General features: G+C 39.5%; 1 protein-coding gene across 25 annotated transcripts in view; it reads left to right on the forward strand.

Annotated features, from left to right (window-relative positions):
* The window catches only part of LOC100158069 (Fc receptor-like protein 3), a 44,045-nt gene extending 40,527 nt beyond the window's left edge, over window positions 1–3,518 (forward strand). For all 25 annotated transcript variants that reach the window (XM_085022643.1, XM_085022646.1, XM_085022654.1 and 22 more), the window contains one exon: window positions 8–3,518. In XM_085022643.1, the coding sequence (XP_084878769.1) occupies window positions 8–151 (144 nt within the window). In that variant the 3' untranslated portion in view covers window positions 152–3,518. The remainder of the gene's footprint in view (window positions 1–7) is intronic.
* The last annotated feature ends 14,221 nt before the right edge of the window (window positions 3,519–17,739 follow it).

Consider the following 17,739-nt stretch of genomic DNA (forward strand, 5'->3'; position numbering starts at 1 on the left):
CTACTAGGAGCCCAGAGTAATCTATTCAGAGTTGAAGAAGGCACATCCAGATGACTCTACAGGGCAAGCCAGCAATAGAGACAGGGACCTTGAAGATGCTGCAGAAAACTATGAGAATGTCCCATGCACGTCATCAGCCTTAAACCACTAGCTCTGTATTCAGTGGCTCACAGAGACCCTGAGAAGTAGCCTGTGTCATTATCTCTATTATCTCTAACCATGTACCATTCTTGCTTCTAGGGCTGTGCATCCCAGGAGGCTGGGCTATAGGGGATATGAAGCTGTGTGCATGTTCTGCCAACTTCCTCTGTGCCTGAGTCTCTGCATTCTCTGGGAACATAGTGGGCATCTTTGAGCAGGTGCTGCATCCTTTTCTTAGTAGAGACAGAGGTGAAGACAGGACAGGTGGGCCTTCAGCTCCTGGGCCTGTTGAAAGGAAGGGAAAAGTGGTCTAGCTAGGATCACAAGGGTGTGATCATGACCAGCAGATCTAAGTGTCATCAAACCTTTTAATGTACTATCTCACATAAACAGTTTGTTCTAAATATCTCATTTCCATTTTTGTGTGGTTTATAGTGGCATTGCTGATGTTCTGGTGTATATGCTTTGTCCCAGCTAACAAACTGGAAACAACCAAAAATATTCATTCTGTCCGTGTATATTCTATTTCTTTATGAGATATGTATCGGTATTAAGATTTTTAAAAATAACCCATTCTACTTAATGGGAGAGAGCTTCCAAATTGTCTGATTGGATAGTGTAATAGACTGGATTATATTTCTTCAAAATTCAGTATGATTATACTTGGAGATAGGACCTTTAAGGAGGTAATTATGGTTAAATGAGGTCATACAAGTGGATCTTAATCCAATTGGCCTGGTGTCTTTGCAAGAAGACAGGAGATACCAGAGCCCTCTCTATTGTTCTTCATGTGCACAGAGGAAAGAAAGGTCATGTGAAGACGCAGTAAGAAGGCAGGCATTGGCAAAGCATAAGGCGGCAGAAAGAGAGGTCTCACCAGAAACCAGCTCTGCTAGCACTTTGATCTTGGCCATCTAGCATCTAGAACTGTGAGAAAACATATCTTATGTTTAAGCCACCTAGCCTGTGTTATTTTGTTATGGCAGCTGGAGCAGACTAACACAGATTTATCTAGACACATAGATGATAAATGATTGATGACAATATTGAAGATAGGTAGGTAGATGACTAGATAGATAGATAAAGATAGATGCAGGTGCATGACACTCACACACTCCACCCCATGCAGAATTTGTTGTCTTCAAGATACTTCCTCTCTCGCAAGGTCAAACCTTCCTCTACTGACAGCAGCTCAGTTATACTGTTTAATTATTCAATATCCACTATTTGGTGGCTACAGAAGCATCAGCACCAACCTGGGCAGGTCAGTGGGGTCAATGATTCACAAGACTAGGATGTTAAAACTTAGTGTCACTTGGGAGCCCTCATGACCTGAGCTGGCAGTGGATTCAGAGATGAAAGACAATTAATAGGCACAAAGAAGAACATCCCCTTCCATTGCTCAGTGACTTTGAATCAATTCCTCAGTTGGCTGACAGATGTTGAGTGTTTGCCAATGAAGAAAAAAAAATTTAAGTATGCCAGAAAAAAAATGGCAGAGTTACTTTTATCATGAGCGCTGCTGAGGCAGAAAAGGAATAACTGAAATTGTTAGCTTCTATCATCTAGTGTTACACTGAATATTTTTTAGCTCTGAAAACTATCACCTAGTGTTACACTGAACATTTTAAGCCCTGAAAACAACAGACCTTAAGAAAAGAAGCTAGTAAGTTCCCCGATGGCTGTTGCAACTCAACTGATGCAATTCAGGGACATTGTTGATTTTAAACCAGCCATTGCTGATAACTTTAAGTAATTAATGCAAGAATGCCTTGCAAAGCTTGAAAACAACTCAAGCATAAAAGTACTGTGTATTTCAAATTTTATGTTTTTCTCCTTGAGTATCAGAAGCTGAGCGAATAGAAGGTATAACAGATGTCAAAATGCAATTTTTTGGGGGGGTGCTTTTTTAGAGCTGCACCCGAGGCATATGGAAATTCCCTGGCTAGGGGTTAACTCAGAGCTGTAGCCGCTTGCCTACACCACAGCCACAGCAACGCCAGATCTGAGCCGCATCTGCAAGCTACACCACAGCTCACAGCAACGCTGGATCCTTAACCCACTGAGCAAAGCCGGGGATTGAACCCACGTCCTCATGAATGCTAGTCAAGTTCATTTCCACTGAGCCATGATGGGAACTCCCATCAAAACGCAATTTGATTTGAGGTTTTTGTCTTAAACTAAGGAATTCAACTAGCAAGATCATTTGCCAAGGGAAAAATGATTTCTTTCTTTCTTAAAGAGGAACACATTTTTTTTTAAATTATGAACCAGGCACTTATATGTCTTGTTTCTGTATCAGTAGATACAAAATGCAATCCATAGAGGGAGCAAGGAATCCAGGTGTAATCTCTGCCAGTGCTTAAATTTTGCTGCAATTTCCTCCCCAATGTGAGCTCCAGGATGAAGAAGTATATAGGGGAAGGGGAACATGCCATTAGGTCCAGCTGTGGGAAACCCATCTAAAAGAGTGGTGAAAAAAGGCAAGTTTTCACTGTTGACTTAAGAGAGGAAAAAAAAAAATCCCTAAGGGAGAAATACAGGATTGAGGTAGCCTCCCATAGACAGTGAGAATCAGGAGTGCATGCCAACAGTGCAAGTAGCACCAAGGACAGCAACCTCTAAGGCGGGAATTGGCAAATCCCCTAAGAGAAGTGGACACCAAAGGGACTCTAAGTGTACAGAATTTCTGAGTGCATGTAGGACCTCCATCACAGACACCTTATGCAGGTCCTCAAACAGAAGGCAAACAGTAGTACCTGTAGGCAGTCAGGAAGATCCTAAGGAATATTTGAGGAAGGTCCAAGAGGAAATTATGTTTCCAACTAGTCAGGAAGGTAACAAATGAGGCATTAAGAGTCAAAGCATTATGATAATTTCTTTCTTTACATTATATTTATTTTATTTGTTTACAAATTATTGAGTATTTTATGCACAATAAATTCCACATATTTAAAATGTACAATTTGATGAATTTTGATAAATATATACATCCATGAAACTACCACCATCAAGATCTCAAATATCTCCATCACCCCACCAAGGTTTCCTTATCACATAAGCAATACTTCTTTCCTTCCACCTTTTTTTTCCTGCAATCACTGATAAGCTTTCTGTTACTATGGAGTGTATTCTCTAAAATATCATATAAATAGGATCATAGAGTTTATACTCTTTTGTGCTTGACTTCTTTCACCAAGCAAAAAGATAGCAAGATTCATTCACATTGCTTCAGGTATCCATAGCATATTCCTTTTTATTGCTGGGTAATATTCCATTGTATGGATATATCACTTTTGATTATCCATTTATCTCTTAATGAACATTTATATTGTTTCATTTGTCATTATTAAAAATAAAGCTGCTATTAAAATTCACAGTCAGTCCTTTGTATGGACATGTTTCTATTGTGTCTTTGTAAACACGTATAATCACTGGGTCACTCAACATTTATGTCACTCTTAACATTTTAAGAGTCTGCAATACTCTTCTCCAAAATGGTAGCACCATTTTACATTCCTGTGAGCAGTCTCTGGTAGTCACAGTTGCTCCACCTCCTTGCTAACACTTGACATTTTCAGTCATTAATTTTAGTCTTTCTAAGGAGTGTGTAGTGTGGTATATACTGTTGTCTAATTGTGGTTTTAATTTTCCTGATAATGATGATTATCTTCTCAAGTCCCTATTAGCTCTTTGTAGATCTATCGTGAAGTATTTGTTCACACCTATTACCTCTTCTTTATTGGACTGTCTTTTTATTATTGAGTTGCAAGGGTTTGTTTTTTCTCCTATATCTTGGTCTGATTTTTGCATTGCAAATATTTTTTCTCGTATCTGTAGCTTACCCTTCATTTTCTTAAGGGTGTCTTTTGAAGAGGTTTGTTTTTTGTTTGTTTGTTTTTTTAGCTTTGATAAAGTCCAGTTTATCACTTTCTCATTTTATGGGTATGTTTTGCCTTTCTTATATAAGAAAGTATACCTCCTGGAGTCCCCATCATAGCTCAGGGGGTTAAGAACCCAACATAATGTCTATGAGGATGTGGGTTTGATCTCTGACCTCACTCATTGGGTAAAGGATCTGGCATTGCAGCAAGTTGCAGCATAGGTCTCAGATGCTGCTTGGATCTGATGTTGCCATGGCTTTGCATAGGCCCAAAGCTGCAGCTCTGATTCACTTCCTAGGCTGGAACCTCCATATGCTGCAGGTGTGGCAATATGTACATATACACACACACACACACATATATATAAATACACACACACGCATATATACATATATATATATATATATACCCAAAGTCAAAATATTCTTTCCTATTTCTTTTTCTAGAAATTTCATAGTTTTAAATGTTTGCATATAAATGTTTCTAGGAGACATTTAGAGTGAAAATCTTTGTAGTATGAGGGAAAATACTCATTTTTTTCTTGTAAATATCTCTGTGTTCCAGCACTATTAGCTGAATAAACTTTCTTTTGCCTCTTTATAATTTAAGGTGTTTGTCTTCTTATTACCAAGTTACTGGAGTTTTTATTTTTATTTTTTTATGTATTTGGGATATATATACCTTCGTCAGATATATGCTTAATAAATATTTTCTCCCAGTATGCGACTTGCCTTTACATTTTCTTAACTGTATCTTTCAAAGAGCAAACATATTTTTTTGCAAATATTTTTGATTTGATGAAAATTATCATTTTTTTCTCTTATGGTTCATATTTTGTGTATCTTGTTTAAAAACCATTTGACTAACTGAATGTTATGATGATTTCATTCTGCATTTTCTTTTAGAAATTTAATAGTTTTTGCTTTTGTATTTAGATATGTGATGCATTTCAGGTTAATCTTTTCATATGTCATGTAGAGTTGATGTTAATTTTTTCTTGCACAGATGTCCAATTGTTTCACTACCTTTTTTTTTTTTTTTTTTTTTTTTTTTTTTTTTTTGCTTTTTTGCCATTTCTTGGGCCGCTCCTGCAGCATATGGAGGTTCCCAGGCTAGGGGTCAAACTGGAGCTGCAGCCACTGGCCTACGCCAGAGCCACAGCAATGTGGGATCTGAGCCACGTCTGTGCCCTACACCACAGCTCATGGCAACGCCAGATCCTTAACCCACTGAGCAAGGCCAGGGATTGAATCCACAACCTCATGGTTCCAGGTCGGATTCGTTAACCACTGCACCACGACGGGAACTCCCACTACCATTTCTTGAAAAAAACAACAACCCTACCTTCTCCTCATTGGATTACCTTGTCACATTTGTCAACTATCAGTTGACCATGTAAATGTGAGTCTATTTCTGGACTATTCTGCTCCATTGATCACATACATCTAGCTATCTAAGAGAGTTTTGTAGAATTGATATTTTTGCTTAAAATCTTTTTTTTTAAACTTTTTTTTTCTTTTTTTTTTTTTTTTTTTTTTGTCTTTTTGCTATTTCTTGGGCCGCCCCTGCGGCATATGGAGGTTCCCAGGCTAGGGGTCGAATCGGAGCCATGGCCACTGGCCTACGCCAGAGACACAGCAACACGGGATCCGAGCCGCGTCTGCAACCTACACCACAGCTCACGGCAACGCCGGATTGTTAACCCACTGAGCAAGGGCAGGGAACCGAACCCGCAACCTCATGGTTCCTAGTCGGATTCGTTAACCACTGCGCCACAACGGGAACTCCCTTAAAATCTTTAATAGAATACACAAGAGAAGCTGTTTGGACCTGAACTTTTCTTTGTGGGAAGTTTTTGTGACAAGGAATTTAAACTTCTAAAAGGTAATGGACTATTCACACTGTTTTTGCACCAATTTTAGCAAGTTGTTCTTTCCAAGAAATTTGTCCATTTCATCTCATTGTCAAATCTTTTAGCATAACTTTTTATATAATATTTTATTCTCTTTTTACTGTGACATATTTGTAGTGCTAACCTCTCATTTCTAATACTGTCACTGTATTTTTTCTATTTTATTCTTGATCTGTTTAGCTAACAGTTTCTCAACTGTGTAGATCTTTTCAAAGAACCAGATTTGTCTTTATTAATCAACTCTATTTTTTTCTGCATTTTATGTTTTGATTCACTCTTATCATTATTATTTCACCCCTTTTACTTATTTCGTGTGTGGTAGGCAGAATTCTACTGTCTTCCAAGATAGCAACCCCAGTGACCCTCATCTTTGCAGTCTCCTCTCTTCTTGAGTATGATCAGGACTTGAGAAAATGAGGGGATCTCACTCCATGATTAGGTTACTAATCATTTATCTTAGACTAATGAAAAAGGGGATTTTCCTAGGCTACCTAATCAGGTAAGTCTTAAAAAAAAAAAAAAAAAAGTGAAGCATCAGAGAGATTTTCCTACAGGCCTTAAAGAAGAAACCACTGCCATGTTGTGCACCGCCTATGAAAAGAGGGGCCCCTCTAGGAGATGAGAGTGTTCCCCAGCTAACTGATATTAAAAAAAAAAAAAACAGAAAAAAAAAGATCATGAGTTCTGTGGAGCAGTGGATTTACATTCCTACATGTCTCTGTAGCAGCGAGTGTTCCATCCCTGACCCATCACAGTGGGTTAAAGAATCCAGTGTTGCTACAGCTGTAGTGTAGGTTGCAACTGTGGCTCAGATTCGATCCCTAGCCTGGCTCAGATTCGATCCCTAGCCTGAGAACTTCCATGTGCCGTAGATGTGGCCCAAAAAGAAAAATAAGAAGAAAAAGAAGATCTCTGTCATATAATTAAAAGGAAATGATGGTAACTTGGGAGTGGATTTTTCCATAATTAAGTCTTCTTAGGAGGATGCAGCCAGCTGATGCCTTGATTTCAGACTTGTGAGACACTGAATGAAAAACCCAGCCATTGAAACCCTAGGATAAAAAAGTTTGCTATTTTAAACTGCTAAATCTGTACTAATTTGTTACTCAAGAGTAGGAATTGAATACACTGTGTCTGTTCTGCTCCTTTTTTCTTGTTTCTTAAAGTGGTAACTTTCATTTGTTTAGACCTTTCTTCTTTTCCAAATAGGCATTAAAAGCTATAAGGTTTTAAAATTAAGGTGGATTTAGCTACATCTCACACCTTTTGTTATTATTGATATATACTGATATATTGATGTTAAATTTAGATCTTCCATTTCACTATTTATTTTTTCTCTGATTTTTATTTCTCTGTTAACACTTCCTGAATTCTTCTAGAGTGTTTTTATATTTTGTTGATATTTTTATTTAATTCTAAATAGTTTCTAAAGCCAGTATGATTTTTTTCTTTGACTTATTAATTATTGAAAGTTGTGCTATTAACTTCCAAGTATTTGGGATTTTCCAAAATATAATATTGATATTGATTTCTTTTTTTTTTTTTTGGTCTTTTTGCCATTTCTTGGGCTGCTCCCGTGGCATATGGAGGTTCCCAGGCTAGGGGTCTAATCGGAGCTGTGGCTACCAGCCTATACCACAGCCACAGCAATGCTGGATCCGAGCCATGTCTGCAAACTACACCACAGCTCACAGCAACGCTGGATCCTCAACCCACTGAGCAAGGCCAGGGATTGAACCCGCAATCTCATGGTTCCTAGTCAGATTCGTTAACCACTGCGCCATGACGGGAACTCCTGATATTGATTTCTAATTTAATTACATTGTTATTGAAAAATATTCTATTATTTCAATAATTTCAGATCTATTGGGACTTGTTTTATGACTTAGTATATAGTCTATCTTGATGAATATACCATGTACACTTGAAAATAATATATATTCTGCAATTGTACAGTGTACATCCTCAACTTTTGAAGATATAAATATCAATTAAGTTGAGGAAGTTGAGTGTGTTATTCAGATTTTCTGTGTCTTTATTGAGTTTTTTTTCTGGGTTTTTTTTTTTTTTTTGTCTTCTTTTTTTTTTTTGCCATTTCTTGGGCGGCTCCTGTGGCATATGGAGGTTCCCAGGCTAGGGGTCTAATCGGAGCTGTAGCCACCGGCCTAGACCAGAGCCACAGCAATTCAGGATCTGAGCCACGTCTGCAACCTACACCACAGCTCATGGCAACACCTGATCCTTAACCCACTGAGCAAGGCCAGGGATTGAACCCACAACCTCATGGTTCCTAGTCGGATTCGTTAATCACTGAGCCACAACAGGAACTCCCTGGGTGTTTTTTAAGGGCTGAGAGAAGAATGTTAAAATTTCCTACTTCCCTTGTGGAATTATCTATTTTCCCACTTTTACTATCAATTTTTTGTCATGTCCTACATATATCGTCCATTATGGTCTATCCCAAGAGATTAGATATAGTTCCCTGTGCTATACAGTAGGACTTTATTATTTCTCCATTCTAAATGAAATAGTTCACATCTACTAACCCCCAACTCCCCCCTCCCTCTTGGCAACCACAAATGTGTATTCTATCTTTACCTATTACTTGTAATGTAAATGTGGTGTTTCCTTTGCCTTGTATTTTGTTCCTGTTATTTTAATATGCCAAAATTATCTAATAGATTATAAAGATATATTTATTTACTAAAATGCCCTCATCTAGCCATGGGTGAAGAAACAAGACATTTGCCGAGACTCCTCTCAATTTCTGTAAACACGAAACCAAAACATGGTCTGAAGAGAGGAAAGACCCATGTGTAATGTGGAAGACAAGTCCCTTCTTGAATTGTGTTCTCCAATGCAGAGTGTTTTAATACTTAACATCTCTGAAAATTAGATGTCAAACAAAAAGAATTAAAGATGGGGTCACTAACTGCAAACAACCTGGCTACAAAGGACGATTTCAGAATCAAGCACCAGGTGTTACAGTTTAGGAAAACCATAATCCTTAGGTCATTCAGTCTAGGGAACAGCTTCATTTTTCCAAAAGTGAGTATGGTGGAATATGCATTGGAGCATGCATTTCTGTCTGTGCTACTCACAGGGGACATCCTCTTAATATACAAGAAAAAACAGTGCCTTGTTGATGAATAAAGAGACATTTATATCAAGAATTATAAATTACAATGCAATAGCCCCTCACAGGTCCCTTTGACATTTCAGTTTCCTCCCAGTAGTGTCCTTTTAGTAGATGAAACCATATTTAAAATTACTCTTCCCTGACAATTGTAAATTCTTCTCTCTCCTTTCTATGGATTGAAAGAAGTTGAATGGACCAATCTACACAAGCCACTCTTAAAATAAATCTCTCCTCTCTTCCCTATAGGTGGATGATTAATGTGATTCTACTTCAGCAACTGCTATTTCTTCAGCCCTTCAGCTGGACAGGGCTGCTTTACATGTGGTCTGAGGGTAAAAAAGGAACAAAGGGAAGTAAGCAAAAAAGGAAGAAGTAGTGGTTATTATGTTGCTGAGAAAGTTCTCAGAAGTTGCAAATTGAAAAGATTGGAAAATGAGTAATTTTGCACTAGTGTCCGGTTTCTTGTTCTTGGCATTTTCAGGCAGATGAAAAAAAATCAGCAAGTTTCAATTTCTTATTCATGATCTCCAGACAAATCAGCTCCCTTTCTTGGTACTTAAGACTCATAAATGTCTATCTAAGCCCCTTCAGTCTAAAAGCTACAGGAGTGTGGCCCCCATCACTTGAGACCAAGAGAGCTCTGTGGTTACACCCATCTGTACTCCAGTCATCTGCTTGTCATTCTGTGTAAGCAAGGCCTGCCCTAAAAGGTAACCCTATGTGCGTAGCAGTGCTTATTAGGGAGTGATTAGAGATCTTCAAAGAGAAGGGCAGGTTTTGCAGGTGGCTATTGATGGAAAAATGTGCCATAAATCTCCTTGGTGCCTGGCTTTTGACAGATGCTTGGTGACATGGATCCTGAAAATAAAGGGAATCTTATAGATAAATCCATGTTCCATGTCCAGAATGTATCATTGTGATCATCATGTCTCTCTCTTTCTTTTTTTTTTTTTTTTGCCATGCCCACATCATGGGGACATCCTAGGGCCAGGAATAGAACCTGTGCCACTGCAGTGGCTCAAGCCTCAGCAGTGATAACCCCAGATCTTTAATCTGCTGAGTCACTGGGGAACTCCTTCATCATCTTTTTTAGAATCTCTAACCCTGCCACTTAGTTTCATCTTCAGATTAACCAGGTGCCTCAAATATTTCTACCTACAACCTTTTTTTGGCCCTTCAATCCTTGATGGAAAGAAAGGCTCCTAACACTAATGTGGCAAAGAGAACAGCCTTGCTTTCCACAGGTTTAAATCTACTGAAAGTGGGACTTCTTTCTTAGTCACAAAGCCTTGACAAGACTCTTTTCATATCAGGGAACATGGATCAACTTATGTGACCTTAAGTAGAAATGGGAAATTATTATTAAAATGTGGTTTTGGGGGGGATACTGATCAGGAAGGTCAGGAACAAACTGGAATCAGAAAGTGGGATGCTTGGGAGTGCCTGTGGTGCAGTAAAACTAATCTGACTAGTATTCATGAGGACGAGGGTTCAATCCCTGGCCTCGCTCAGTGGTCCGGGATCCGGAATTGCCATGAGCTGTGGTGTAGGTCACAGATGTGGCTTGGATTCTGTGTTGCTGTGGCTGTGGTGGAGGCTGGAGGCTGTAGCTCTGGAGCTCTGATTCTCCCTCTAGCCTGGGAATTTCCATATGCCGAGGGTGCAGCTCTAAAAAGCAAAAAAAAAAAAAAAAAAAAAAAAAAAAAGAGGAAGAAGAAGAAGAATGTGGGAGACTTTAGCACTTAAGATACTATTGTTAAAGTTAGCTATTTGGATATTTTGTATTTGCATAGCTTGATTACACTGAATTTGGTGTTGTGGGGAGAATTGAATTATGTGATGATCTGAGTTCAGATTCTGCCACATGACAGAGTCTTGACTGTTCATTGGAAGAGATGTGACATTATGCCATGATATGGTATATGATATGATTTGATATATGGTGTGATATGATGATATATGATTACTAAAAAAGAAGATAAATAGTTTCCTCCCATGGGAAAAAAGTGAGATGCAGAGGGAACCTTGGCACTAACTGGCCCCTGCAACCAGATGGTCTCCTCCACCTGCCATCTGTGTCCGTGGACAAGTGACTCAACTTCTTTGTGCCTCAGTTTCCTCATCTGAAAATGAGAATAATAATATTTACCTCATAAGATTTTGTGAGGATTTAATGAGTGACTGCATATGAAGGGCTTGGAACTATGTTTGAAATTTACTACACACTTGAATATCAATTATGCTGTTGCTGTTGTAGTTGGTTGTTTTATTCTATCTGCCTGCATATCTTTTTCTTTTTCTTTCTCTCTCTCTCTCTTTTTTTTTTTTTTTTTTTTTTTTTTTTGCTTCGCCCGTGGCATATGGAAGTTCCAAGGCCAGAGACTGAATCTGAGCCACAGCTGTGACCAACACCACAGCTGCGGTAATGTCAAATCCTTTAACCCACTACACCGGGCCAGGGATTGAACCTGTGCCTCCACAGCCACCTGAGCCATTGCGGTCAGATTCTTAACCTGCTGCACCACAATGGGAACTCCTGCCTACATATCTTGATTTTATTTTGTTTCTTTCATAGAAATCCCCACTGTTGGAAATTGTCTTGTTTACCTGATTATTTATTTGTATAATATTTGCCTTTTCTGCTAATGTAAGTTTCTTTACAATCTCAAGGGCAATGGTAGTCCTGCTGTATGCCCTGTTTGCAGGGCTGAGAACTCAGCTTGTTTCTTTCCCAGCCTTTTGAATATGAAACTCCAAAAACTGCAACTCTGTCTCATCATCAGGGCCGGTTCTATCTCCCTAGCTAAAAGCTGGACTTCCTGCCACATAGGGGAGGGCAGGGGGACTCTGTGAGCCTCAGCTGTAAGGGTGAATTAATCAGAATTCATTTGGTTTCAAGCCAGACTGACTGATAAGAAGACCATATATAATGCTTTAAGTTCTGCCTCTTGGAAGGATTACCTTCATCATTTTTTTTTTTTTCAGGAAAATCCTAGTTGGGATTGTAATGCTTTTACAGTCCCTTTCCAATTAATTCCAGCATATTGTGCAAAGTCATCATGAAACAAGCCCTAGCTTTTCTTCTTTGGTTAGCTAGGTTTTTTTTTTTAATTTATAAATAATTTTTACTTTTTCCATTATAGCTGGTTTACAGTGTTCTGTTTCTTTTCTACTGTATAGCAAAGTGACCCAGTCACACACACACACACACACACACACACACACACACACACACACACAAACACACACACACACACACACACACCTCTTCTTTTTCTCATATTATCCTCCATCATGCTCTTAAGTGACTAGATATAGTTCCCAGGGCTATGAAGCTGGATCTCATTTCTTATCCATCCCAAAGGCAGTATAGTTTGCATCTATTAACCCTAGATTCCCAGTCCATCCCACTCCCTCCTTCTCCCCCTCCCCCTTGGCAACCACAAGTCGGTTCTCCAAGTCCATGAGTTACTTTTCTGGGAAAAGTTTATTAGTGCTGTATATTAGATTCCAGATATAAGTGATATCATATGGTATTTGTCTTTCTCTTTCTGACTTACTTCACTGAATATGAGAGTCTCTAGTTCCATCCATGTTGCTACAAAGGGCATTATTTTGTTCTTTTTTTAATGGCTGAGTAGTATGGTTAGCCAGTTATAAGGAATTCTACATGAGGCCATAGGCGTGGACTGAGAGAGAGGACTGAAACAAAAGTTGACTCCATAGCAGCCTGACCTACCTGCTCATACAACACGCTTATGCCTGCTTGAGCCTAGTCTTTTATTTTTTTAAATTTCCTCTGGAGAATGGATTGCTATCATGATGTACAACCTTATGATTAGATAACATTTGCTTGTGATGAGAAGTTCAGATTGGATAGTCACTTGATGTCCCACAAACGTTAAATTTCCGGTAAGACCTAGTAACAAATTAGATGGTTACTTCTCAAAAGAAGCATTATCTCCAAAAGAGAGTATAAAATTTTGCTCTAAAAATCCTAGGATCTTATTCCAGAATCCTCCACTTCTGGCTCCTCAGATGCCCCATCCAACATCCCTATTGGCCACCGTCACTTCAGGCAACATCAGATCTCCTGGCTCGTATCCCCCATGTGGTTGAACAACTTCCACGGCAACATGGACTTGTTGCAGAGCCTTCTCTTACGCTGGGTCTCACTCAAAACTGACAGTCATCTGGTTTACTTGATGATTGGGTCAGAGCAGTATACTTAAATCAGGAATACATTGCCTCCAAAACCCAAAAAATAATTTTTAAAAATCTACCCAGTACTTTGCCTCTTCTTTTTTTATCAGGGGGTGCAAGTTACATAATTGGCTTTGACTTTGGCAATGTCCTGAAATGGGGGTATGGGGTTTGGGGAAGAGAACATGGTATACTTGGCACAAGGTATGGCATTTAGTAAGTGCTTAATAAATATTAGTTAGCTACAGTGATGTTGGGGGTGATGATGATTCTGTCTATTGTTACACTATGAAATTTCAGCAAGACTGCATACAAAAGTCCTTTTCAGACTTTGAAAAACTTTCCCTCTTCCGCTCCTCACTCCTGCACACCACAATTAGCAGAGTCAGAAAGGGATAGAGATGACTTCTGAGGTAGTCAAAACTGTATACATATCTCTTCATACAAAGCAGCTATTGAATTCAAGAAGCCATGGTGTTCCCTGGTGGCCTAGCAGTTAAGGACTTGGCATTGGCACTGCTGTGGCTCAGGTTCAGTTTTGATCCCTGGCCCATGAACTTCCTCACACCACTGATGTGGGGGGAAAAAAGAAGCTGGCTTAGATCTCTACCCTAAAATTTAATGAACAGACACTGCAATTAAATAGAGTTGGGAAGTTCCTGTTGTGACTCAGTGGAAACAAAACTGACTAGTATCCGTGAGGATATGAGTTTGATCCCTGGCCTCGCTCAGTGGGTTAAGGATCTGGCATTGCCATGAACTGTGGTGTAGGTGGCAGATGATGTTCGGATCTGGCATTGCTGTGGCTGTGGTGTAGGCTGGCAGCTGCAGCTCTGGTTTGACACCTAGCCTGGGAACCTCCATATGCCTGCAGGAGCAGCCCTAAAAATAAATAAATAAATAGAATTGGGAGGCCAGCAGAGGGAGCTCTAATACCCTGTGATGATAGCAGAGCTCAACGGCTAATGAAGTCATGGGCCATTTACTACAGCACTCTCTGTTTTCTTTTCCTTCTATAAAAACATTCTCCTTTCTTGCTGTGTGGGGACTTGCACGTGGCTCTCCATGGCTGCAGATCCTGAATTGCAATTCTCTGCTGATCTCAAGTAAACCCATCTTTGGTGGAGAAATATTTGGCAGATGATTTGTTTTAGGTCAACGGTAGAAATAGCAGTTATGTGTTTCAATCTTTTTATATGCAGCAATACACTCTGAACTCCTAGACTGTTCATTTAGCAAGACAGCGACAAGAAGTGTCCTTGGTCCCTACTTGCTATATATGTTTGTGTGAATATATGTGCTGGGCAGACATATGGGAAAGAATGGGGGAAGCAGTGACCTCTACTCCCAAGAGAATAAGAGCCCTTTGGGTTTCTAAGTACCAAGCCTCCATAATCCTAGAAAGAATAAACAGGACTTTACGGGTTGCTGTGGGCTAAGAGCTTCCTAATAGACATCTTAACTTTTACTTTTGAAAAGAGGATAACTTGAGTTCAGAAGGCAAAGGCAGTAGTAGATGAACCCAGAGTGGGAATAAAGGGAAGGAAAAGAAACAGAGGCTTTGGGTCAAGGAGAAAGGGAGTCATTTACTCTTGAACAGATGGCACTTCTGACTGTCTCCCTCACACTATTCCCAGGATTTATCTGTGTCCCAGAGAGTTTCTGGGTCCATCAGCCATAGGCTCTACTACTGAGAGGAACATCTTAAAAGTGCCCTGCAGTGGTGGCTAAAACAGAGAACCCACCCCCAAAATATTCTTTCCAAGGAAGCCTTCCTGCCACATGAGTGGTATCATTGTCACACAGGGACTTCAGAGCACTGAACACCACTTACTTGTGGAACTGCAATAGAACACATCCCAGAATACTTCTAAGACCTGTGCAATCACTAGCATCCATTAGGTGGAGAGGGAGCTGGAGTGCATATGTAAACAGCTCCTTGTAGGAAACTGCCCTCAGCAGGAAACCCCTTTTCTTGTCACTTTAGAAGAGCTATGTTTTCACTAACTTTTAAACCAGGAACCCTTATGCTCTACTCATCTCTGGCCCAAGCACACCTTTCTAATTGTTTAATCACACAATACCTTCACCAAACGTGGTTTTTTCTGTAGATCAAAGAAGTAGAAATGAAGAATAAGTAATCAACAGATGTTCAGCTCTCTTTGCTAGCTTCCCCTTCAATAATCTCATGAACAAACCGTGTGACCAAACTGTGAACAAGCAAGCATCTGAAGAAAGATCACAAGAAGTTGACAAGCCTGCATGACAAGCCTACATGTAGTGGGGGAAGGTGATGATTCTGACCCCCTAGCACAGAGATTAGCTGAGATTACTTCTCTTTTCCTCTTTAAAATTTTCATAGCTGAGAAGAATCTTTGGAAGAGGTTTTTTTGGGAGACACCATATCCTCAGATTGCCAGCATTTTGATTAAATGAAATTTTCCCTTCTACCAACATTTGTCTTTGTAGAGTACTGTTTTTGAGTGGCGAGTAGTTGGACCTAATTCAACAACACCTATAGACTCTGGAGGTGAACTGAAACAATGTGCATACTGAGTATAGGGCAGACAGAGATTCCCTTTTCTTTTATTTATTTCTTCCATATGTCAGGTGCTAGTCTAAGCGTTTTCCCATATTAACATTTAGTAATGATGGAGAAGTTGAGATTTCTGCTCAAGGTGAGATCCAATAAGCCTTAGAGCATATGAGTGTGCTTGCAGGATGTGGGCAGAGTAGAAACTATAAGGAACCAAGTGGAGTATAAGCAAGTGATAGACAAGAAGCATTCTGTTAAGACATCAAATAAGTTTTTTGATCCTAGTAGGACTATAGACGATATGGCATTCTCTAAAGTCTTTCTCCGTTCATAAGACTAGAAATAATATGAAGGCAGAGATCCTGTTGGCTTTATTCAACACAATACAACTTGGGAAATAAAGCTCACCTATATAACTCAGCCCAGGAGACACAGGAAATAAGCAAGAGCTGATTGTTCAATGAATGAATCCCCCCAAACACAGAAATGAGGGAGACTTGAACTGTTACAATAGGACACCAAGCCTTACAGTCCCTTGATTAGTTGGCTACATTGTTGACCTATATTTAAGCAGATCTATAAACAAAAGAACAATTTCACTTCCTTAGGGCCCACAGCAGAGGAAATGGCAATGAGCAAAGAGCAGAGTCCTTGGCTTCCCTTTTTCAGAATCTTCTAGGCCATGATCATTGGTGCCTCTGTGGACAGCCTCTGTCTGCAGATCAGAGCACCATTGCCAGTTGCCAAGAGGAACTTTCTCTGAGGCTTCTGGAAGAGGAATCCATGCTGCTGTGGCTTTTGCTGCTGGTTCTAGGTGAGTGGGTACCACAGAGCAGAACGTGGACAGGAGGGAGTATTTAACTTACCCCAGAGCGCTAGGCTCAGATGCTCACAGAAGTTCCCCTTGGGTTCTGCCCTCAGGCATCTCTAGGGTTAGAAGGGATTGGGCAAACTTTCCTTAGAATATGAGCCTCTAGCTTCTTAAATAAAAATTTAGCAGTATGTCAAAATAAAAATGATAGTAGAAATGTTAATATTTACTGAATGCTCACTCCTAATTTACATGTACTAAGTATTTTCATCTTACACTAAGTACTACTAAGTAGAATTTGTGTCAGAATTGAAAAATATATGAAATCTACTGGCATCATCTAATAAAACACATCAAAATGCTAAATAGGAGAAATCATGTGGTGACAACAGGTGCCAAAGGTATTCGAATAGGTATTAAAAGCCAATATCTATTCCTAAAATAAGTATTGCAGAACTGAAGACTACTTACTTAGCATAACAAAGAACACTTATTCTAGATTGACAGCCGATATTACACACAACAGAACAGCACTAAAATTTCCATTCAAGTCAGAAATAGAACCAAGATGCTTACTATAATTATAATTTGTAATAGTTTAAAATTTTGCCAACACACTCAACATTAGCAGGAAAAGTGAGAGGCATACACATTGGGAAGCAACATTAAAAAATATATTATTCATTCTTTATTCACTCCCACCACATTTATTTAGCACTTGCCTGTTTGCTAAGGTGTTCTGAACTTTGCAGTTTCTACTGTTGATTAAATCTTCTATGTGGTATAGGTAGAACAGTGTGAATATGAAATTAATTAGTAAGATTCAAGATAAGCATTCAAAACAATGACATCTTTGAATATTATCAAATACTAGTTTGAGGTTAGGTGAAGAAATCCATCTAAAGTAGCCATGGAGTTCCCGTCGTGGCGCAGGGGAAAGAAATCCAACTAGGATCCATGAGGTTGCGGGTTCGATCCCTGGCCTCACTCATTGGGTTAAGGATCTGACGTTGCCATGAGCTGTGGTGTAGGTCACAGATGCGGCTCGGATCTGGCATTGCTATGGCTGTGGCGTATGGCATAGGCCAGTGGCTACAGCTCTGATTAGACCCC

Source organism: Sus scrofa, chromosome 4 (genome assembly GCF_054392235.1).
Source record: "Sus scrofa isolate SSC_HxYL_T2T_F1_AM1 chromosome 4, Sscrofa_HxYL_maternal_Yorkshire_Landrace_v2.0, whole genome shotgun sequence".
NCBI lineage: Eukaryota > Metazoa > Chordata > Mammalia > Artiodactyla > Suidae > Sus > Sus scrofa.